At 39.8% G+C, this 24,533-nt stretch overlaps 1 protein-coding gene across 3 annotated transcripts in view; it reads right to left on the bottom strand.

Annotated features, from left to right (window-relative positions):
* LOC149205062 (putative RNA 3'-terminal phosphate cyclase-like protein) overlaps positions 1–24,533 on the bottom strand; it is a 93,999-nt gene that overhangs the window by 29,574 nt on the left and 39,892 nt on the right. For all 3 annotated transcript variants that reach the window (XM_089394882.1, XM_089394883.1, XM_089394884.1), the window contains 2 exons: positions 12,208–12,389; positions 11,924–12,099 (listed from right to left, as the gene is read on the bottom strand). In XM_089394882.1, coding sequence (XP_089251008.1) covers positions 11,924–12,099; positions 12,208–12,389 — 358 coding nt within the window. The remainder of the gene's footprint in view (positions 1–11,923; positions 12,100–12,207; positions 12,390–24,533) is intronic.

Genomic DNA, 24,533 nt, shown 5'->3' with positions numbered 1-24,533 from the left:
ATGCATCCTTCCCCCAAGCTAGGCTTGTTGAGATTGCCACCCATCTGGCCAATGGGTGTGGTAAAGCTTGGTTGTGCGTGATCCTTGCCATGTGTTGACAAGTGATAATCCCCCCAAGCAAAGATGAGACTTGGTTGTGTGCAATCCTTGTCATGTGTTGACAAGTGGTAATCCCCCCAAGTCTATGTCAAGATAGGAAGATCAATGGATATAGGGTGAGAGATGAATCTCTCCTATGATGATTCTTCTTCATTAGATTGAGACATCATTTTTCCAACGCAGAGATGAACAGAGATAAGCAACAAAAGCACAAATCTTTGTTGCAAAAAGAAATTCCTCCCTAGCTGAGAGGGAGTGTTGAAGATTGGAGAGCTCAGGAATGAATTTCCTTAAATAAAATATCATTTCTGACAATTTTGGAGTGAGTTTCTAAAATTAGAAAGTCGTGTCTAACATCTCAAGTATGACTTTCCAAAAATATTAAATCACCTTGCATCGATTGGTAATCAAGTATAGTTGAACAAAAATCACTTAAACTTGTCATTAATCAATACTAATAGTTCAATCTCGACTTAATCATTAATATTCTTATTATTATTATTATTATTATTATTATTATTATTATTATCCTTTTATGATACTATGATATTCTTATTAAAAGGAATAACAAGTCATCTCACCTTCATCAGCTCAATTACTTCACACCTCTATCCTTGATGACTCACATGACAATATGTAACTCTCTCTCTCTCTCTCTTAATGATACGTTACACTCTCTTACACACTCATTAAAAGACATGGCATATTCCTCTTACACTCATTAAGGCATGTCATGAAAGATTCCTCTTACGCTCTCTTTAATGCATATGTTACACTCTCCTTAATTAAGGCATGTGTACTTCTCCTTAATGGCATGAGTTACACTCCCCTAAATAGCACATGTTACTCTTCCTCAAGTGTTAAATTATGGTATGTTCTATGCTTAGAGCAATTTACTTATTTTTCTTCTTATTAGCCACAAATTAGCAATCACATATACATAAAGTAAAGCGCAGATAGAACATTAAAAGATCAATAGAAAACAAGCCAAGACAAGAGACACAAGATGTGGCGGCTAGCCAGGGACAAACCCCAATGCGGGGAAACCCTTTGATCAAATCTTCTTTTATCTTCAATAGTTCAGCAAAGAGAAATAGTACAAAATCTGAATTCTGTAATTTTATATCAGCAGCAGCAAACCCTAGATCAGCAAAGTCAAACTTGGCCAAACTAGCTGAAATTGACCTCTAAAATATTTGGTCAATTTCCGGTCAACTTGTCCTCGAACAGCTTGAAGAAACAGCCCTTGAACAGCCCCAAAAGTTCAGTCAATTTGCAGATTTCTGAAGTCAACTTGCAGCCCTAAACTAGGGCAGTCAATACCGGTCAAACCAAAGGTCAAATCACCTCGATTTTCGTGCCAAAAATTGCAACCTGCCTAAAAGAGGCAACCACACCCAATCTACACTTCTGGAAGGTCAACGCTGGTCAAAGAGATGACCTGCTGCCCTAGCGTCCTTCTTTCTGCGTTTTCTTTGCCCTAGGACGTCTTCCTTTCAGCCACACGTGTGAGAGAGAGGCTCCTTTTATGCATAGGGGAGAGAGAGAGAGAAAAGATGAGTGAATTGAATTTATCAAATGAGGAGAATGCTCCTTGTATTTATATGCAAATGTTGAGGTTGAATAGACATGACTATTGGGCTTTTGAGCCTACATAAGTTCGTTGGCTGACCTTGACAAATTGTCCATAATCAAAATAAATTCATATCTCCATAAATACTTATCGGAATCGGATGATCTTTAGATCAATCCTACACCTCTCGATGAGAGGAATCTAGGAAAAATATCAGAAGCCATAAATAAGATGATCCACATGGAGTTTGGCCCTAGTTGCCAATTTTAACACTCCCTCTCAACTAGGGAGAACTTCATCTGCAATCCGTCAGACCGTCGCTGCTATCCATCCATCAAATGCATTATCCTATACAGCTTGACTCCACTCTGCTCTGCTCTATTTTGCTCTGCTCTGCTCGAACTATGAAGAAGAAGAAATGATCGAGGATATATCATACCATCCTCCACTGACCCAAAGTCAGTCTCAGAGTGTGAACCACTCTCATTGATCCCAAATCAATGGAGGTCATCCTAGCATAGGGAGTACGATAGATACAGTGATGCGTCCATCGATAGTACTTCTATGTTCCCTATTCTCATTTCCCTGCTCATTGATCAGATGAGAGGTACTTCCCATGAGTCCCAAACTGCATGGGTAGGATGCCTCGACAGGAGAACTAATCATCATGTCCACAGGAGAACGAATCATTCTGTCCAGTGGATGCCATGGAGAACTAATCATCCTGGCCTACAGGAGAACTAATCATCCTGCTCCATAGTCGCCATGGAGAACGAATCATCGTGGCCCACATGAGAACTAATCATTTTGTTCCACAGTCGCCACGAGGTGTCACAGGGGAAGGTTGAACCTTTAACCTGTACATAGTGCACCACCAGGGGATGGTGAGTCGCCCTGTGGTCACATGTCGCTCCAAGAAGTACCCCGCGCCCCCGTGGAGCTCCCAGAGCTCAATACATCATACTTGACCCTCATAAGAGGGTCTCTAGATTTGACCTTTCCTAGGGGCTTTGTCAAAATGTCGATGACCTGTTCATCTGTACCGATATGTTGGAGCCTTATTGCTCCTCACTGCACCATATCTCGAATATAGCAGTACCTGATATCGATATGCTTGGAGCGATCATGAAATACGAGATTATCTGATAAACAGATCTCGCTCTAGTTGTCACACATAATCACAGTGGTATCCAATGTAAATCCAAACAGCTCACTGAAGAGCTTTCGCAACCAGACTACCTCACAGGAGGCCATGCTAGCAGCAATGTACTCTGCCTCGGCGGTGCTCAAAGCCACCGACTTCTGCTTCCTGCTCATCCAGGATATCAAGGCAGATCCCAAAGAGAAACAGCACCCAAAAGTGCTTTTTCGGTCCACTACACTGCCTGCCCAATCAGCGTCAGTATACTCAAGTAGTCTCACATCTCCGGCAGTGTATCTCAACCCATGAGTGATTGTGCCACGAAGATATCTCAATAGATTCTTGGCACCAATCCAATGTGAGTGTTGAGGCTCAACCATATGTTGACTGCAAAGCATATATCCGGATGGGAGTTCGCCAAGAACATTAATGCTCCGACAAGTTGATGATATTCAGTAGCATTTCGTAAAACAGGGCCGGCAACACTACCGCTTAACTTCTTGAAGTCAAGTTCCATCGGGTAGTTACAAGCTTGCAGTCCACCATGCCGAATCTCTCCAATATCTTCACCACATATTTTCCTTGAGATAGGAAAATCTCCCCTGGTTTCTGCCAGACTTCCAATCTTAGGAAATAGTGCATAAGTCCTAGCTCTTTCATCTCGAACTCAGAAGCCATCTCCCTCTTACATTCGTGAATGAGAGGGTCTGCACCTGTTAGAAAGAGGTCGTCAACATATAGCACCAATATGAGAGGCTTGTCATCTATGACCTTGAAGTAAAGGTTAGGGTCGGCTTCACTCCTAGTGAATCCCAGCTTCATCAAGTAGCTATTGATATTCTCATACCATGCTCAGGGTGCTTGCTTTAGCCCATAAAGGGCCTTCTTGAACCTGCACACATGAGATTCTCGATCATAAATCTCAAATCCTTCGGGTTGCTCCACATAGACCTCCTCTTTGATCGAACCATGTAAGAACGCAGTGTTGACATCCATCTGATGTAGGTTCCATCCTTGCAAAGCAACAAGGGCTATGATCGAGCGGATGGTGGTATATCGGGCAACAGGTGCAAATATCTCGTCATAGTCTATACCTTCCTTCTGGGAGAAGCCACGAGCAACAAAACGAGCCTTATACTTTTTCGCACTTCCATCAACTGCATGCTTTATCTTGTAAAGCCATTTTGAAGTGACAACTGCTTTGTCCTGGGGTCTGGGGACCACATCCCAAACATCGTTTTTCATAATGGACTCATATTCCTCGGTCATAGCATCCTTCCATACTTGATGCTTGACAACATCTGTGAATGATGAAGGCTCATTTTGGATGATCGTGCTCATGATGGTCAGGTATCCCTGATACCTGTTCGGCTTCTTACTTTCACGGAAGGTTCCTCGGGGTGCAATGTGTCCTTCAGCATCATCAAGTGTCCCCCTAAGCCATGAAGGCCTCTTCCTAGAAGAGGAAGGCTCTTGTGGAGGAGGATCAATAGGATCCATAGGTTCTTCCACATCGGGCATCGTCTCATCTTCCTTTTCCTTCGGTTCCCCGATGTCAACTTCTTTAGATCCCCTTAAAGTAGGAAGATTGTCTACTTTGCTAAAAGCCATATCTTTGTCAAAGGTGACATCATGACTAATCTCGACTTCCCTTTGACCAACTACATAGATTCTATAGCCCTTAGTATTTTCGCTATAGCCCACGAAGATTCCTTTCTTTCCAGATGCACCCAATTTATTCCTTTTCTCTTTCGGCACATGAAAATATACAGGACTTCCAAAAATGATAAAATGAGATACGTCAGGTTTCTTAACGATGAACATGTCTTCGGGAGTCTTGGAACCCAATGCTTGATGAAGGCATTGGTTTTGTACATATACGACAGTATTTGCAGCTTCGGCCCATAGAAACTTCAAAAGTCTTTGATCATGGAGCATAGCATGGACAGCTTCCACAATTGTACGATTCTTCCTTTCCGCCATACCATTCTGCTCAAGAGTATACGGTGTAGTAGTCTCCCTCTTAATCCCAGCCTCTTTACAAAAGTCATGGAACTCATTGGATTCATATTCAGTCCCATTATCAGTCCTTAAGGTCTTGATCTTCTTTTCGGTTTGATTCTTGATCAAGGCTTTGAAGTGTCAAAACCAGGAGAACACTTCATCCTTCTTTTTCAAGAAGTATATCGAAGTCTTGTGAGAATAATCATCTGTAAAAGTGAAGTAATATAAATATCCTCCCAAGGAGTTCACAGGCATCATACCGAATATGTCTGAGTAAACCAACTGCAATATATCGGAGGTCTTGCTTTGGCTTGAGGGGAATGGTCCCCTTTTGAGCTTTCCTTCGGCACATCCTGGACATACACCTTCTTGCTCTAATCTGAACTCGAGCATCCCGATCACCATTTTTCTTACATCGAGTAGAGCTTTATAATGGAGGTGAGCAAACCTTCGATGCCATAGTTCGGACTGAAGAGATGTGTCACAAGACATGACACCCAGCGGACTTCCTCTGACCTGATATAATGAATCAACTCAAAACCCAAGAGTAAAAGCATCTTTAAAGTTCTTTTTCCATACACGTACCTTGCCATCACTGAAATCCACCTTGTAGCCTTTGTCTTCCATTGCCGAAATGGACACCAGGTTCTTTTTGAGATCAGGTACATATAATACGTCTTGTATGTGAATGGTATTACCCTGATTCAATTGAAGAGTGACATTTACTACGCCTTTCATGGGATATTTTGAATTATCTCCAAGAACAATTTCCAGGTTGGTTTCCTTCTCTATCAGATTATAGAGAGCTTCTTTGTAACAAGTGAAGTGCCTTGAGGTACCACTATCAATAAGCCAATTTCCTAGCGAGTCCAGGGGAGCAGTAGTAGATAGAGCTGCTGGTAGATAATATTCATCTTGCTTATTGTTAACAGTGTTAGATTCATACCTGGAATTTCTTGCCTTCTTGAATGGTTGTCCTCTTGATTTCCGGCACTTTTTTTACCTCTGCCATTCCATTGATTGCCTTGAGAGGGATTTTGATCATCGTCCCGGTGTGAGTCCCTTTTATCAGGGCACTCCCTTGCATAGTGACCCGTTTTATTGCAATTGTAACATCATCCTTTTCTTCCACCCTTTGGTCCAACCTTTTCCTTTGAATTTAGCCCCGGAATTGTTTCTTCTTTTAGTATGAGAAGAAAAGGCAGAGGGATGACCTTTAAGTATGGGCATTTCTTGCTCTTCCATCCTCATTTCTTCTTGAATGCATCTGGCCATTAATTCCTCAAATCCAGGAATTACGTTATTGTTGAAAAGAGTAATCCTAAATATATACCATTCAGATGGCAGTCCTCCAAGAATTGTGAGTGTCATTTCCCTGTCAGGAATTACTTCCCCAATAGATAGGAGATCATTCTTGATCTCGGTGATCCTTAAGAAATATGCTTGCATACTCTCATCTTTGCCCTTCTTAATTTCCTTCAGCTTATTTCTAAGAAGCAAGACTTGATTTGCATCATTAACTTTAAATAAACTCACCAGTCTATTGTAGATTTCCTTGGAGGTGTTCAGCTTGGAAACATAGGCCACCAAGCGCTTGTCGATAGAGTCCCGGATGATCTTCCTTGCTTTGACTTCTCCCTTGGTCCATTTGTTCCTAGCAGCAGCGGATGCATTTGATGGAGGCTCAACAATTCCGCCTCTCACATGGTCCAACACTTCATGTTCTTCTAATGTTAGATCGAGAGACATCTTCCATCCGTGATAGTCAGATTTCTCACGGAGTTTGTCTTCAGCAGGGAAGTGTGTTAAGGACCACATGTTTTCTTTTTAAGATAGCCTTGCCAACCTTCTCTTCGGTGATTGCTCTTGCTCTTGCTCTTGCTTGGGCTTTGTCTTCATCTCAGCTCTGATACCATGTTAAATTATGGTATGTTCTATGCTTAGAGCAGTTTACTTATTTTTCTTCTTATTAGCCACAGATTAGCAATCACATATACATAAAGTAAAGTGCAGATTGAACATTAAAAAATCAACAGAAAACAAGCCAAGACAAGAGACACAAGATGTGGCGGCTAGCGAGGAACAAACCCCAATGCGAAGAAACCCTTTGGTCAAATCTTCTTTTATCTTCAATAGTTCAGCAAAGAGAAATAGTACAAAATCTGAATTCTGTAATTTTATATCAGCAACAACAAACCCTAGATCAGCAAAGTCAAACTTGGTCAAACTAGTTGAAATTGACCTCTAAAATATTTGGTCAATTTCTGGTCAACTTGTCCTCGAACAGCCTGAAGAAACAGCCCTTGAACAGCCCCAAAAGTTCAGTTAATTTGCAGATTTCTGATGTCAACTAGCAAGTTGCAGCCCTAAACTAATGCAATAATACCAGTCAAACCAGAGGTCAGATCACCTCGATTTTCGTGCCAAAAATTGTGGTCTGCCTAGGAGAGGCAACCACACCCAATCCGCACTTCTGGAAGGTCAACGCTGGTCAAAGAGATGACCTGCTGCCCTAGCGTCCTCCTTTCTGCGTCTTCTTTGCCTTAGGACATCTTCCTTTCAGCCACACGTGTGAGAGAGAGAGAGGCTCCTTTTATGCGTACGAGAGAGAGAGGAGTGAATTCAATTTTTCAAATGAGGAGAATGCTCCTTGTATTTATATGCAAACATTGAGGTTGAATAGACATGACTGTTGGGCTTCTGAGCCTACATAAGTTTGTTGGCCGACCTTGACAATTTGTCCATAATCAAAATAAATTCATATCTCCATAAATACTTATCGGAATCGGATGATCTTTAGATCAATCCTACACATCTCGATGAGAGGAATCTAGGAAAAATATCAAAAGCCATAAATAAGGTGATCCACATGGAGTTTTGCCCTAGTTGCCAATGTTAACATCAAGGCATGTATATTGCTCCTCCTTTATGACAAGAATTCGCTGCTCCTCCTATATGTGTGTCTCATGTCTTCTCACCGGACCACTACTACTTCTGCATTGTGAGAGAAGAATTTGAACTTGTGAGAGAGAGTTGGAGAGACTTGAAAAAAATTATGAGAGAGAGAGACTTGGAGAGTAAAAGCAAAACTTGGTGATCCAAGGTTGATTCAATACTTCAATGCTTCCGTGTTGATTCAGTTGAAGGGAAAGTTGATTTAGTGTTTGCATCTGCTGCTGCTACCAGTGATTTTCATGTTATAGCTTGTTTAGATTTGGGTGAACTTACTCATTCTCTTGATCTCTCATTGTATTCTATTGCACAATTGATATCAAATAGAAGAAGAATCTGGTTGGGTTTTCCCCTTGTGGGTTTTGCCCTGGTCATTGGACCTAAATTCTTTGTGTCTCATTTTGATTTTCTCTACCTTCTATTGTGCATTTGGTTTATGTTCTATCTACAATTTCTTAACTAATATTGCAGCAGAAAGAAGTTATTTTTTGGAATAAGTAATTGTTTTGGCATAGAACATCAGAATTTCAACATCATTAGGATCCAAGTTGGGTAATTCCAAATCATCACAGCTGTCCAAACCCATATCATCAGGAAAACCATCCCACATCTTTGTCTTTCCCTTCGACCACTCCTCCCTTTGCCTGTACATGCCTCCCACATCTGCTTTTTGACAGGACATGATTCCTAAACCTTAGACATGAGTAGGGCAAGTCTCAGACACGAATTTGGCACATCTCCCGTGAACAAGACATGTGCCAAACTCATGTCCAACACATGGGATATGCAACATGTGACCCCCTAGGGGCATGTCCAGTGACTCAGGTTTCAACTAATGGTCATATCATTAGATTCACAAGTTGTCAATTCCTCCTCTAGTGGAACGAGTTAGATTACTCATCTCTCATCACTGGATGGAAAAAAATAGACTCAAAGATATGTAACTGGAACCTCTGTTATGTGCCTCATTTCCTAATAGGAAACTTTTCCCAGAAAATTTTATAGGTGAAAACGCACGGGAAAAATCTAGGAAGCAAATCCTGGAAGTTTGTGTAAGGAAAAAGCCTGGGAAATTGAAGTGTTTCCTAATAGATTCCAGTATGTCATTTTAAACTGTAGAAAAACAGGTTTAATTTAGCTAAGTTAGGTATAAGTAGGCCCCAAAAACTAGAAGCTGGAAAAATAATCAATAATAATTTAAAAAAATCCATCGCATCAACTCATTTGACTTAGGGATGTGTACTCTACATGACATCATGCACATGCTTTACTTGAATGGAATCTTTTCCTTGTCTATTTTTCCCAAAGCAAAAGCCTCCTAATTTAGAAAGGGAGCTTTACTTGAAGATCCCTCTTTTCAATTTTTAGTGTGATTTCTCATTTATCCTTTCTTCTACAAATGGGGCTAATTGCTTAAGAAGCCTCCTAGCCTCCTGTTTTGGTTTTCTCATCGATGTGCTACAGAAGTCATACACCCTCCCTGAGACTAATATTCATCCCTTCTTCTTCCCTACATGCAGGTACTCCGGGCAGTATATAATGCTTTTGAAGGGGGTATTATTAGCAGCAGCAAGGCGCCCCACCATGGCTTTTCACTGACTTTTTAATGCATGTGAAGGGAGTCTTCTTCACTCCCAGCTGGCAAGTAACTAGTGTGCTTTTGTTGGAGATCCTAAAAAGGTTTTATATGTACAGTCCCATGCTCATTCTATAAAAGATGGAGAGGTGACTGAGAATTCTTCTTAATTATATGCTCAAGTCCCTCAACATTTGTTTTCTATTCCTTTCAAGTGACCGTGAGGGAGTCGTCTTGACCCCAAGCTGGTAAGTAACTAGTGCGCTTTTGTTGGAAATCCTAAGAAGGTATTATATGTACAGTCCCATACTCATTCTATAAAGATGGGGAGGTGATTGAGATTTTTCATAATCATATGCTCAAGTCCCTTGTCATTTGTTTTCTATTCCTTTCAGGTGACTGCGAGAAAGTATACCACTTAGAGTTGAAGGTACTTTCATCCTGTCCATGAGATCTACCTGGACTTGGTCATGAACGATGCTTTGGTAGTGATTTGGGTCCCCTGTGGTACTTTGAGCCTAAAACCTATAGGGTCAAACATTGTATACACATCTTAGGTGTAAAGGTATTAAGTTTTGGCAGTGAAATCTCTCTTTTTGGTGTGTTTAATTGTTGCCATTAAAAAAAATTTGAGTTGGTTGACCTCAGGAATCACTCAACTAATTTTCTTCCTCCTTCAACTCCATACCCAATGGAATCAAGGATACCAGTCATATAATTGATAATTCTGAGTTTTTACTTCACTGTTTTTGAATTTTTATCAGCAGATCAGCAAAATTAGTTTGCTGATTTGAGGTGTTTCAAGGAAGATTTGCATGGAAACTAAGGCAAGATTAATATATCAAACTGTAAACATGATATGTATTTGCTGCTCAGAACCAATTGTTAGCATATTTAATTTCTTACTTTGACAGAACAGTAAGCTTTTTTATGCAGAAGTGATGTTTTTTTCTTTATAAAAGGTAAAATATTGTCTTCAGATCAACTAGGGATTCACAACCCCCCCCCCCCTCTGCCCCAGCCAAAATTAGAAAGCACTAACCCAAAGTGCAGAGGGAACACATAGAGGTCACAGCAATGTGCAGAGGGAACATATAGAGGTCACAGCGTAACATCCCTAATTACCTCTTATGAAGATGGTTTTAAGCATTAACAACTCTAAAACAAAATAAATGCATTTCACTATATAACAAGAAACAATGAAGACATTCTATACACTATTTTCTGAGGTAATAACAAGAGGATAAAATAGTGGTGCAAGTACTGACAGGTTAAAAGGCCTTGGTGTTGGATCTAGGGTGGGTGCTCTCCTTCCTTGGCTATGAGAAGAGGTGATATACTCCTTGACTCAGCTAACAAGGAGGTATTCCTCAGTTTTGTCTGTCTAAGTGAAACTAATCAAGAAAAGTTAGCAAGGATTATGATATGAATTATGGACATGTTTAGTATGTATGTGTGGGTTGGCATGAACGCAGTTCCAAGTGGAAATTCTCGGGGCAAGGGCTTCACATCAACATCCTAAATGGACAAAGTGATCCACAGATGAAATTTTTAAGGAAAAAATCACCCAACAGTATATTGGATCCCATGGGACATCAGCAAAAGAGTCTATATCACAATTCACATCATTATAATGTCGCAAGTAATAAATCAATTACCAAAGTAATTTATCACTCTTGCACTCATGGATGGTGCCAAGTATCCTAATAATGACAAAAGAGTTACCAAACAAACCGCTTTGGCTATCTAATGCACTCCATCGAAATATTGAGAGTGATGTTAAAACCAAGAAAATGTCATCAATAATTAAGGATGTTCATCATTTAACAGAATCATAGTTACACAGACAGATTCAGGCTAGATGGGGACTTAAAATAAAGATTAACAGGTTATTCAAATAGCTTCAGCCTTGAGATAAAATCCACTAATGCTCATAACATGTAAAACCATGAGATAAATTTAAAAAATCTACCATGAAGAAAGATGTCTTCAAATCCCCATAACATTGCTAGGGTTATTTTTATCCAAAATGACCACTAAGAAGCTTATATGTTATCAGTTAATGCTTCATGCCTCCATGTTAATTCACCCATCTGCTTAGGAAGACTTCAGCACAAAGAACAACTGTCAAAGGAGGAGCATTCTTCTTTCACTGTTTTGCATTACTTATCATGTCTAATTAGTACTTATTAATTCTCATTCTTTCTAATACTATACATATTTTCGTAATTCATAATCATTTTAGAATACCCATTTTTACAGTATGTGTGTTTTTACTTTTTAGTATTTACCATGATGGACAGAGTGGTCCTCTGTCAACACCATATTGGTATATGAGGTTAATAGTTAAAAAGTAAGTTTCCCTTGTAATTCACATGATCATATGCCCAATAAAATGGAGAATGTAAGTCATCCTGCAGCACTGTACTGGATGCACATCCTACAGTGGATGCACACTCCAACAAGGTGGGGGTTCCATCCACTGTTGAATATACACCCATCACAGACTTGCTAATCTCCTCCTAAAGAGAAACTATAAGAACATTACAAGATTTGGAAACTGTGATTCATATCATACCTCCCTGAAAGTTGACCTGAGTAATGATCAGTGAAAATATAGACATCTGGTAAGAGTCGATTAAGAATGCCACGAGAAGCATCTACCATGCGATTAGACATTTGAGGCGATACTCTAGTTGAATAAGCCACTCCCCTGATTCTTTTCACCATACCCTCATCGACCCATGTGACAGCCTGCAACACCAATTGAATTGATTCTTGCAAAGACAGAAAGCAGATAGGGAGAGTAATCAAACATTTAATCTTCAATGAATAATGAAGCAACAGAAAAGAGATCCTTACTGTCAAACTATTTTGCACAATAGGAACCTTCAGACGCACTTCTCCACCTCCATTAGGAGGTGCCCCTCGACTAACAATTTTCAGTTCTAAGTCCTCTAAGGGAATGCCAAAATGCTTTAGCATAGGCAAGGTAGTTGTTCGAAAAGTATCAACACAAGGGTCCTTATTATCATTTGTAATTCCTGCAAATAAAATAAAAACTTATCAAGTGAGAAGAACCGCATACCTCTTTTACATTGAAAGATTCTCTTTTGGGAACTTAAAAGGAATTAAAGTTCAAAGGTAACATCCATTGCATTGTATAAAATAAGATAAAAAAAAATTATTGATGTCTGACAAAGGCCCGCAAAAGTAGGTCAATGGGACTAAAAGAGTACATCAAGTGTAGATAATAGATATAGATTGGGAATGCAAAAACAACTCCTATATCAACGTAATAAAAAGGCAAATAAAGATAAAGGTCTAAGTATCAATGTTTTAAAACTCAGATAAGGACTCAGAATCAGTCAAGAGTCAACTCAGACTTGGAATGACTGGGACTGGTCTGATTTCAATGACAAAATACGTAAAATATTTAAATTTTAATGGAAAAAAATATATCTTAAAGAGTCTAAACCATTGGAGACACAATATGCAAAGTCTGCTCATGCATATACCATGTAAAGGTGAATATATCAAAATGACACCAAGGGCAATAATATCAGCAGCCAAACACATAATCAATGAAGCTTTAAATGGCCTCTAGAATAGAGTCTGAAAAATATGCTACAAGCATCTCCTTTCACCTAACCTTCTTTTGCAATACATCTCCTCATCAACAAGATCAACATGGATCCATACAAGGTCATTGACTCATGGGGCCATGATAGAATTCCAATCTGCACATTCAAATATGCAACATTGCAAATCCTATCTTTCATGTTTCAAACTTCAAACTCATAAAAGGCAGAAAGTACAAAATTTTGAAGACAGATTTCAGATCTGCAATTTAATGAGAAAAAACACGGACAGACTTATCATTTAACTGTTAACATACATGGGAAAGATCACTGCTCTTCAAAGCTGAAACGAAACTCCAAATGCTCAATGAGAGAGGTGTGAGGCAAATGGCGTAGGGGATTTCTAGTTGTTTGGTAGGGTGGATCTTTCCAATTTTTGAGCTGGGGCTGTTGGAGGCTTTTAAGACCCCTTTCTTTCTGATTGGTGCTTATGCATTCTTCCAGCTTATGCATTCTGGCCGAATCTTCTGAGGCACATTGCTCTATGGATATGCGAGTTTCGAAGGGTTGAAAATATGTGTTATGTAAGATCTCTGATTTCTTATACAAGCTCTGTAACATCTCTTTCATGCGAGCTCACTTATGGCACCATATCTCTGTTATACATGCAATCTTTTGGCACAAATTCTCCATGAAATTTGCAGACCTGGAAAGACCTGTGAGGTGAGCCTAATAGAGGTCTGTGATTCGTGCACTGTAGATATGCGAAGTCCTAATATATATATATATATATATATATATATATATATATCCGAATTCATCTCCTTGGCTCCTTATGCAAGCTCACTATGGTATCATCTCTGTTGTTCATGCGAACTACCAGTGGCAACAATAATCTCTATTCGTGAGTGAGCTTGAACATGTTTCTAAGTCGGATTTATTATTTGAGGTCTACACTATAAACAACAGGCTACAGTTCTGGAAGCCACAGGCGTATCTGTGTTCTTCTAACTAGATCAATGAGCCAAACAAAGAATCGACCAGGTCAGCAACTCTTCTCATGTAAGCATCTCTGTGGCAAGGTTCTGTGGATTATTGTGCAAACTCTGTAACACCCTTTTGGGATCTCCAGTCCGATTTCTGTATGGTCCATGCGAGTGTACAAATTTCTGTTATACGAACCTCTCTGTAGCATGGTATGCGAGCTACTCTGAGGTATATTACAGTGTGGACCTGAGGCTTTGACTCTCTGTGGAATCTATGTGGATTTTCGGTGGAAAAGGCACAATATCTGAGCCTTTTCTCGAGGTATGTAAATTGATCCATGTTTCCCGTGGTATGTCATGCAAGTCTGGGCTTGTTATCTCTACAAAATTCTATGTGACATGAGATTCTATGAACTTTCTAATCATGATACAAGGTTCTTTGTAATAAAGCCAAGGACGCTGGAATAATTCAAAGAAGTTTGAGGACTGTGTGTGTGTGACAATGGAACTATGCTAAGCTATGCTAGTCGAGGCCTGTTTGAAATCTATGTTTCCTGTGCATAGATATATAGTGATATCTGAAGGCTAAGAAGTCCCGGTACTTCTCTGCATGTCCAGTAGTTAGAATTCATCCCTAAAGCAGGATCCGATCCAAGAAAAATCTGAGACGTTGCTGAACAATCTGAAGGACTGACCTGATCTTTATCCTATACATAAGAGAAGAACGAATTTCTGAAAAAGAAAATCGCACTAACTGGTACGTATTATTTGAATTATTGACTCCTGTGAAGTATTATCTGAAAATTGTTGTTCTGAAGTGAAGCTTGAAATATGAAAATTTGAAGAATGAAGTCTGAGACATAAGTAGAAAATAAGGCCTCTGATTTCGAAGAGTTCAAGATTTGAATACTACTTTAGATGAAGGATTTCCTAATTGAAAAATTTAGAACTTGCTAACCCTAGCTAACATCAAAATTAGAACAAGTATGGACCTAGGGTTTGTTGACAAAATCCAAAGATGATGAAGATTACACCTCCTGCTAAGCAAGTCGGAACTCCTGAGAAGTTGCATTGAAATAAATATTGTCACAAACCGGAAAGTGTTGTGATGGGTGGCTTTGTAAAGGACAATAAAATTGCAAGTCTGCAAAATGGCTTCTATTAAGCATCAAGTAGATGTTGTGTGTTTCTTGAAGATCAATGTCTCTCTGGATGAAATCCCATGTTTAAGGATAATCCTAGACTTGAATGATGAACCGATGTTGTTATTACAATAACGATGTCATAACAGAATTTCTTGATTTGAAAAATTATTGCATGCATGTAGCTTTGGACAGTGAAATCAAATGCAAGCAAAGCAGAAATAATAGGAGGTCAAAGCCTGAAAGTCTAAATCAAACTATTGTTGAGATCAATGTTTTGGGTTTGTAAAACCCTAGTAAGGATTTGAACAAGAATGACCAAGGGTTTACAGTCAGATCTCTCATAATGCTAATCAAGAATAGTGAAGTTGGATCAGATGAATGTTACTCATCTAGGGTTTGCAAACCCTAGACTAAATTTAAAAGTTATAGGGTTTGGAGTCGAAACCCTAGCCAAACAAATGTTAAACCTATCGAGACAAAAGGGGTTGGAAATGAAAGTCCTCAGTCTGTGGATTGATTGCTTCCACTTAAATAAAGAAACCCTAGCTTCTAGAAGATTTGACATCTTGAGGATGAGGATGTTTTGCAAGTTAAACGCAGAACACTAAAGGTCAAGAGGGAGTTGTCATGATCTCCAAAGATAAGTCTCTTGTATTTCCTTAAGTGTTTTAATCATTATTGACATTGGATTGTTTATGGTTTGTAAACCCTAGGTAGGGTTTAAAAGAAGATCTAAGGCTTATGAACCAAATCCTAGAACTGATTATGTTTGTTTGAAAGAAGAAACCCTAACTCCATAATGATGTGGATTTCTTGATGATACTATGGATTTCTTGATGATGATATGGACTCCTTGATGATGTGGATTTCTTGATATGGACTTCTTGATGATGTGGATTCCTTGATGATGTGGACTCCTTGATGATGATGATGTGGACAAGATTAACTCCTTGATGAGTTGAACGAGGTTGATTGGACTCAAAGAAAACTACGATCAAGAGGGAGTTGACATGCTCTCAAGAGATAAGTACTTTCTTGAATGTTTCATTATGAATCTCTTGTCTTTGTATGTCTTGCTTGATTGAGATTGTTCTTCCATGGCCTCCTAGTAAGGATTGCAGGAACGTGATGAAGTATGTCAAGGTTGTGGCAATCGTTGAAAAGATGAAAGAACAAAGTGACAAGAAGACTTGTGATTGGATGGGATTAGACTTCGAGGGAGTAGACAAAATCGGCCTGATTGAAGCATGTTTTTATGTTAAATTGGCAACTAGGGCCAAACTCCATGTGGGTCATCTTATTAATGGAAGCTGATATTTTTCTTGGATCCCTCTCATCGAGAGATGTAGGATTTATCTAAATATCATCCGATTCCGATAAGTATCCATAGAGATATGAATTTATTTGTGTTATGGGACAATTCGTCAAGGTCGGCCAGCAACCAAATATACCCCAATTGTGCTCAACGTTTTACTATAAAAGGAGGAGGTCTTCAAGTCATTTAGACACACACTCTTCTTGTGACCTCTTCCTCTCCACATGCCTTTGGGTTTTGGTGGAAGGAGAGATACTAAGAGTATACGTTGGCCTAAGTCTTATGATGCCCTAGCAGCAGTCTAGCCACAAGGAGGAACATCTAGACGCAGTCAAAAGAGAAGGCTCTACGCAGATCTAAGGAGCAACTAGAGGAGGCCTCTAGCCACACCATTTAAGGGTGCCCTAGGCCGCAGTCAATGAGGATTTTTATGCAGCAAGAAGAGACACTTACTGCAGTCCTCTATACACAGCTAATCACAAGGCATAACGTAGACTCCATACGCTGTTCTATACGCAGCAAGAAGAGGGACTTCGCTGTCCCTAACACAGTCATGGAAGGAGGTTAAACGCAGGCCTTATCTGCTGGCCTTATTCCACTCATACGCTGGAAAGAACACAGCTCTAACGATGCCCTAAATTACAGTCACGGAGAAGCCCTAGACGCAGTGAAGGAAGGAGCCTAATTGAGACCTATACGCTGTCCTAAAAGGGGTTCTAACCACTGTACAGAAGAGCCCTAATCGTTGATCAAAGGAGTCTCCTTATATGCAGTCAATGAAGTTATCTAGCCACAGGTAAAGGAGATGCCTAGCCGCAGTTTGATAAGAGATCTATCAGCTGTCTTAGGGAACATCTATACGCTACAAAAGAAGTCCTAAAGAACCCTATCTGTTGTCCAAGGAGGAGCCCTAATCTGCTGTAAAGTGCAGCCATAATCCGCAGTATATGAAGGACAATGGAGCCCTAGCCGCAGCAAGAGGAGCCCTCATCATAGCGTATAGAAGTCTAGATGGACAGCGTTGATATCTTTGGTAACAGCAAGATAAATAAGGCAGTCTTAAGTAACTATAGCCTAGCTGCTCTGCTAGGCTGCAAGCCATAGCAAGCAGCTAAGGCTGATATACATTTGCAGCAAAGTGGACATTGTTTGATAAGAGCAACAAAAGTATTGCAGCAACATGATGTAGCAACAAGGTATTGCAGCATGATGATGATGATGTATTGAGTATGCCTTGAGTGTATGATTGGGTGAAACACAGTGACAGGTGCAACTGATGATGAAGTGCAGCATAGCAGTCATTGAGTACAAATCAGTGATGGTGCAGCATTGAGTAGAGATCAGTGATGGTGCAGCGTTGAGTGCAGATCAGCGATGAGTACAACATTGGGTGCAGATCTGTGATAAGAGCAGCTCAATGATTGGAGCAGCACAGTGACAGGAGCAGAAACATGAAGTGCATAGCATGGCCATTAGGTCCAGCACTGTGATGATAAGTGCAACATGGTGCAGCACAATGAGGTGCAGCATATGGACGAGATGCAGCACATGACAGGTGAAGGAGTCACCTTGGAGAATCAATTGAAGCAGCATGTCTTCAACTGATCTCATGTAGATATGGTTGATTCTCTTATCTAGAAAGTCGAAGTGTTGACTTCTGTCGTAATTGTACTATCTCTCTCTCTCTCTCTGCTGAACTATTGAAGAACATAGAAGAAGAATTGATCAAAGGTTTCCCCACATTGGGGTTTGTCCCTGGCTAGCGCCACATCTTGTGTCCTCTTGTCTTGGCTTGTGTTCTGCGATTTATGTTTATGTTCTATCTGCAGTTTACTTTAATGCTGATATGATTGCTAATCTGGAAAAGATATTGAGCTAACTATGAAAATTGAAATAAATTTCTCTAAGCATAGAACATACCTAAAATTAAAAATCCATATAAGATGACTTGAAGTCTTGAAGATTAATGTTGATCCAAATCCGCTGAAGAAGAGCCCCCGACTTTTTTGCTATGTGTTGATGATAGTTTTTTACAAGGACTGAGGGCCTCTTCGTCCAGTGTAAGAGGGAGTAAATCGAAAAATTGCAAGATTAAAAGTATGACACAAGTGTGGTGAACTCCTTGCCGAGGTTGCGGCATAATGGACTGTGAGTCCATGGACACTTGCTTGAGGAAAATTTGAAAAAGTTGTGAGCCTTTGTTGCTGATTTAATGAATCACTCTAATTGGCTCGTTGAACCACTTGATGCATGAAATTGTTGACTCTATCAAAACTAGATGTATTATGGGTGTTGTATGACATGGATGGTCCTGTTGCATGTAGCACGATTGAAGCTAGAATGTAGTTGATTTATGGCATTGGTTGTTGATTGGCGGGTTGCTGATATTTGCTTCTGTGAGAAAGTTGCTTAATAAGAGTTGATTTTTCTAGGGCACACAAGCTAGAAAAGTCATTTCCTTCAACAGGTAACTACATCCAATGACTAGTTCGCATTTATAACATTTAATATCAGTAAGAAGTTACACAGAAGAAATTTTCAACCATAAAAACATGAAAGAGCAGTAAAGATAACCATGAGACAATAAGCCAAGAGAGACAGAAAATTTAGGCCTGAGGCCAAGGCAAAACCCACAAGGGTAAACCTGTAAAATCTTTCCTTATTTGAGAGAGAGTTCAATTCATCAGTACAACAGAAACCGTCATATAAAGATAATAGTCAAACCAATATTCAAGAGCAACAGAGATCCCAAGCTAAATGTCAAGCCTTCCATCCTTCAGATTTCAGCCTCCTCCTTCTGCTCCCAACTTCGCTGGATCAGAGCTTAATAAGAGATAGATTGATGTGTCAAATGAGGAGGAAACCTCTCCTTTATATAGACTTCCAAGGGAGTCAAATGGGCGCCTCTGGGGGCCCAACTGACCTAAAATAATAGGAGGCTGACTTAAATATATTTTGGAGGGAAAATATAAATTCAAATTTTCAAATTTTCAAATTCTTCACATGATGAAAATACCGACCATGGATACTATATTTCCAACAAAATTTAGGAGGGAAAAAACCCTAAGACAAACGATATGGGAGGAGGAGGAGGTTCATTCTCATCATGATGGATTGCAGATCTTTCTAATTTTTGAGTCGGGGCTCTTGGAGGGTTTTAAGACCCCTTTTTTTCTGATTGGTTTCAGTGATGAAAGATTCCACCCTAGTCAATCCCTTTCTCTATACTCTGTTTAGCACAAATTCTGAAACAACATTCATTCATTTTTCTAGTAGCGAGGAATATATGTTGTTGCCTAGCAGTGAAGCATCCCTGTGACAAATCTAAGGTAGCGACCTGTCTTAAAGGAATTTTGTGGAAGCATAAGCTCGTGAGGCAAAGTTGTGTGACAACAGTGACAAGTTTTGAGGCCACCCCTGTTCTGAGGCATTGATGGTTTGAGTAAACCCTTCTCTGACTACAGACCATTCCTAGAGTTTGTCTTATAGCAATGGCTTGCATTTAAGGACATTTCTGAGGATTAATTTGCAGTAGTGTATCATTTTGAGGCTAAACCTAAGTCAATGGACCCCCTTTTAGGGCTTGATCTATGGCATCGTATCTTTCTGAGTTTAAATCTTTGGCAGCAAATCCTTTTGAGACTAGACTTGAAGGGTCTCTAAGGTTAGATCTTTGGCAACAGGGCTTCCCAAAGTTAGATCTGAGACAACAAGACCTCTTGAGGCCAGAACTTAGGTAGCGAAGGACTCCTGAGGTTGAATCTAAGGCAGCAAAAGGTTGTTGAGTCTCAACCTGTGGCAGTAGTAGCTGAGGTGTTATTCCAGAGGTTGTTGGTAATAGAAATCAACAAAAAGGTTGTGAGGAAAAGGAGGAGCAGGACAAATACATCTCAAGCAGTCAACAAGATCTAATCCAAGGCAGCTAAGTGTCCAGGAGAACCAGGACTGTAGTTGGTTGTAAGGACAGGTCGATGGTGTAAGGGCAGTAGGGTTTGTTGATGCAATTAGCATTAGTTTGTGAAACTACATTATAGTGAGTTATTGGAAGGATTATGGATTCGCAACCTATTGTTGAATGGGCTTCATTTTATGAACTGTTGGTGGGATAAAATACTTGTTCACATTGTTTGTGCATTCAATATTATTTATGATTGCAAAATTGACGAAATATTGTTAGAATGCAAATTTTGTCATTTACTCTCTCCAATAGTCAAACCTAAGGGATATTACAGAGTTAGCGAGAAACTTAACCCCCCAACCCCCATGGCATGAAATATGAAATGTCTAGGCCGACGCATTTCGAACCAACCAGTGTGTCCATCATCAGGACAAGATGAACCACACTGGTTGGTTCGAAACGCGTCGGCCTAAATATACCAATGTGATTTTTTTCCGAAGTTGTTTTCAAATCAGAATATGAATCACAGAAGCTTGAATTTGATTATATGAAATGTCGTCAATTGTATGAAAACAACCATGTTCTTGGCTCACAGAGTCTTGTGATGATATTGTAAAGGGTCTCCAAAATGCCAATGCCACGAAGCCTTTAAAACAAGGCCTCCCTCAGGACTGTGTCAAACACCTTCCAAAAGTCCACAAGGCAACAAAAGATTTGTGAAAAGCGATGATGAGCCTATTCAATAATGACACTCAAATTGAATATATGATCAATAATCCAAAAATTTGGGCAAACCCCACATGTCCTTTAATCTTTTCGGGTGCCTTCTCTCGAGTCCATTTGAGATCCAAATATGGACTATAGCATAGAGCTCAGAGAATATGTGTCCAACCATCATGGTCTTATAATTACTCAAATCTAGTCTAGCCCCTCATTTGAAAATGAAGTGGGTGTTATGTTAGAACCATGCTTAAGGGATCCAAATCAAACAACATATTAAACAAATCAGCAATGGGGGAGTCAAGAATATGAATATTACGCTTGGGGAACTCGACTTAGAAGCCTTCCTCATCAATTGCCTTACTCGTGCTCATAACCTTCGCAGTTTACTTCATATGTCATTCAAGAAAAGATGACAAGAGTGGGAGAGGAAACATGAATAGAGGATTACACATGTTCATCACAAAGGGAGATAGTATAACATCGATTGAGAATCTAAGTCAAGCAAAAGAGGATTATTTCAAGGAAAAAAGGTGCACTACAATGTTTTAGGTGATTAAAGAAGGGCTTCGCAAAACTCAATCTCCTCGAAGAAAGGAAAGCCCATTTTTTATGACAAAAGATGGCAATGGTATGATTTTCAAAGATGGGGAAAAGAGGGGGTTGTTTGTAAAAGCAAAACGGAGAAGCCTATGGTGGAGTTTGCGCTCTTCATCAAATTAACAATTCATGAGGCAAAAGTTAGGGTTAGGGGCATGGGTGGGCTACCTGATGAAATGAGGAAAGAGTCAAGAGCAACTTCTAGAAGAGTAGTGCAAAAAGGCTTATATTTTGTTGTAGTTGTCTCAAGCGATAAGAAATGGGAGAGGGGAGAGATCAACTAACAAAAATTAGCAGAGTAAGTGTTGGCATATTCCCTATCAATAAAGATAGTAGCATGAGGAGCATTATAGGGGGGGCTAGATAGGTGAAGATGGAGACGTAGAGATGAAGAAGTGTAGGAAGGCATGTGTCAGAAATATTGAGAGGGTGGTGAATCGGTATTTCACTTACAATTAGTTAATTATTAATTTCAAAGCATTAACATCAAATCAAAAACATAAATCATCAACACATCACGAGGGCAGTACACAAGAAATATTTAGGTGGAAACCCTTTTGGGAGAAAAACAACCAAACGCTTTTCTAATAATTTATTTAGTGCAAGATCTCTCAGCTCCAACTTCCCAGTACTCTAGAAAAGCATTCAATTTATCATAAGCTCCAACTCCTAAAACAATGCTTGCTTCTACACCCTAGTTTTACCAACTCCAACTAGAAGGACACTCCAACGCCCTAGTTTTATCAGCTGCCACTGAAAGGATTCTCCAACACCCTACAAGCTCCAACTTGCCCTAGCACCACCCTGCCACCCCGAAGTATTTTCAGGTTCCAACCTAAAGGAGACTTCACTCTCGTACCTTGCACCACCCAACCACCCTAAAAATATAAAATAGAGAAATGAACTATGGGCCCTCGTACTAGGGACAATGACATTCAATAAACCCACTTTTTACTACCGACAAATGTTTAATGATGTACCAACAATATTAATTGCCAACCTTCAGAAAATCTCCTTGTATACTGTCAACTATTAACTGTAACACTTGATAATGCCTTCAGTCAACTTAATTAAATTTCATAGCATGTTTTCATACCTCAAGTTTGCTAATGTAAAGTATGCCACTAACTGCCATGTGTTGTGAAGATGTATTCCTCTGCCATTGATTTGTTGTTCCTTTGATTGCAACACAATGATGCCTTTATCCACTGTTGTAGATGAGACCCCCTTTTTATTGCTTTCAATGGCTGACAAGATAAGGCTTTTATGCTCTCAAGTGGGTCTGAAACTGATCATTGCTCATAGGGTAACTATGGCCCAAATATTATAATAATTTGAACTTAAAGAGGACCTTGGATATCCCTCTGAAATGGTCTGCAATCTAACAATGAAAGTATGCTACACAAATGCTAAGTGCATCACAGATAGACTGAAGAGAAATAGAGATTTGGACACTTGGACAAAGAGATAGTTCTAAGAGTTATGTCCAAGTGGCCTTACCTCAACTAGTCCAAAAGAGGTAATTCAATGAAGCCCTTACCTCGTATTTCATCTGCTCTTGTCTGCACTATAAAGATCAACCTTCAACACTTGGACTTTAGATAATGGCTTCTTGCTAACAAAGAGAGGTCACAAGTGTAGGTGAATTGTACCAAGGAAAATATGCTCTCAGAGGTGCACATAATAAGTCTTCAACAGTGAGCTAAATTTGTCTCAGACTCCACTCCAAACCATTCAAATGGACCTCAGAAAACACAATTGTCTTGTCACAACATGCTTCAAGAAGACATCTCACAGAGGGCTCCACAAATCTGCTTCAATTAGTCAAAAGTAATCTCACCAGACAAGCCTCAAACTGCGCCAAACAGGGCCTTGTATAGCCATGAAAAAAAACCTAAAACAACTCACAAATTAGCCCTTGAATAAACCTTGAATACAATTGAGTATGTCTCCAAACAAGCCTTAGGACTGCCCTGCGTTGCGGGGGAGCGCCCCCCCCCCCCCCCCCGCCCCTGAAACTGGCAGGGAGCGGAAATTTTTTTAACGGGGGCGTGCTCCCACCCGCTCCCGAGTCGCTCCCGCCCGGAGCGCGGATTGGGAGTGGGATCAGGGGGGGGGGGGGCGCTCCCCCGCAACGCTGGGCAGTCCTAAGGCTTGTTTGGAGACATACTCAATTGTATTCAAGGTTTATTCAAGGGCTAATTTGTGAGTTGTTTTAGGTTTTTTTTGCTCCCAACCGCTCCCCGGTTATAAAATTCGCTCCCGGAGCGACGAGAACGACATGCGGGAGCGAATTGCGCGAAAAACCAAAAAAATAAATAAATAAATATATAAAATAAAATAAATAAATAAATAAATAATAATAATAATAATAAAATAAAAATTCCAGTGGTAAAAAAATCATTTTTTTGTTATAAATTGAGGGAGGGAGGGTAAGAGGGTTTCATTATCATTGTGAGAGTTAGAGTGAGAGCTCAATTGAGATTGAGAGAGGGAGATTGAGAGGGTGAGAGTGAGGACTAAGGAGCAAGGAGAGAGTGAGACTGAGAGAGAGCAAGGTGCCAAGGAGAGAGCAAGGAGCAAGGGGAGATTGGACGCATTTGAGGTAGGCTCGCCGCTCTACAATATTGAATAGAATGTCTAGCAATTTTTTTAATGTTTATTAAATTATTCCTAATTTCTAAATAAATAAATAAATTTTTCTCTATTTCCCATTCCCATTCCCATTCCATTTTTTTTAATTTTGCAGATTCAAAACTTCAAATTTCAAACATCATGGTTATATTTCTTGGCATTTTCTTCTTCTTGGTTCCTTTTTTGGTTATTATGGTGCTGGAGAGTAGAAAAAGGAGGGTTGAAAATGAAGAAGGGGAACATAGTGGATTTGATGAAGACCCTGGTGAGGAGCTGGAGGAGAGTGAACATGAGTCAGCTCAAAAAACT

Source organism: Pinus tabuliformis, chromosome 1_2 (assembly GCF_031772625.1).
Source record: "Pinus tabuliformis cultivar Carrire ecotype Pingquan chromosome 1_2, CPIR1, whole genome shotgun sequence".
Classification (NCBI taxonomy): domain Eukaryota; kingdom Viridiplantae; phylum Streptophyta; class Pinopsida; order Pinales; family Pinaceae; genus Pinus; species Pinus tabuliformis.
This window is presented reverse-complemented; position numbering and strand designations above follow the sequence as displayed.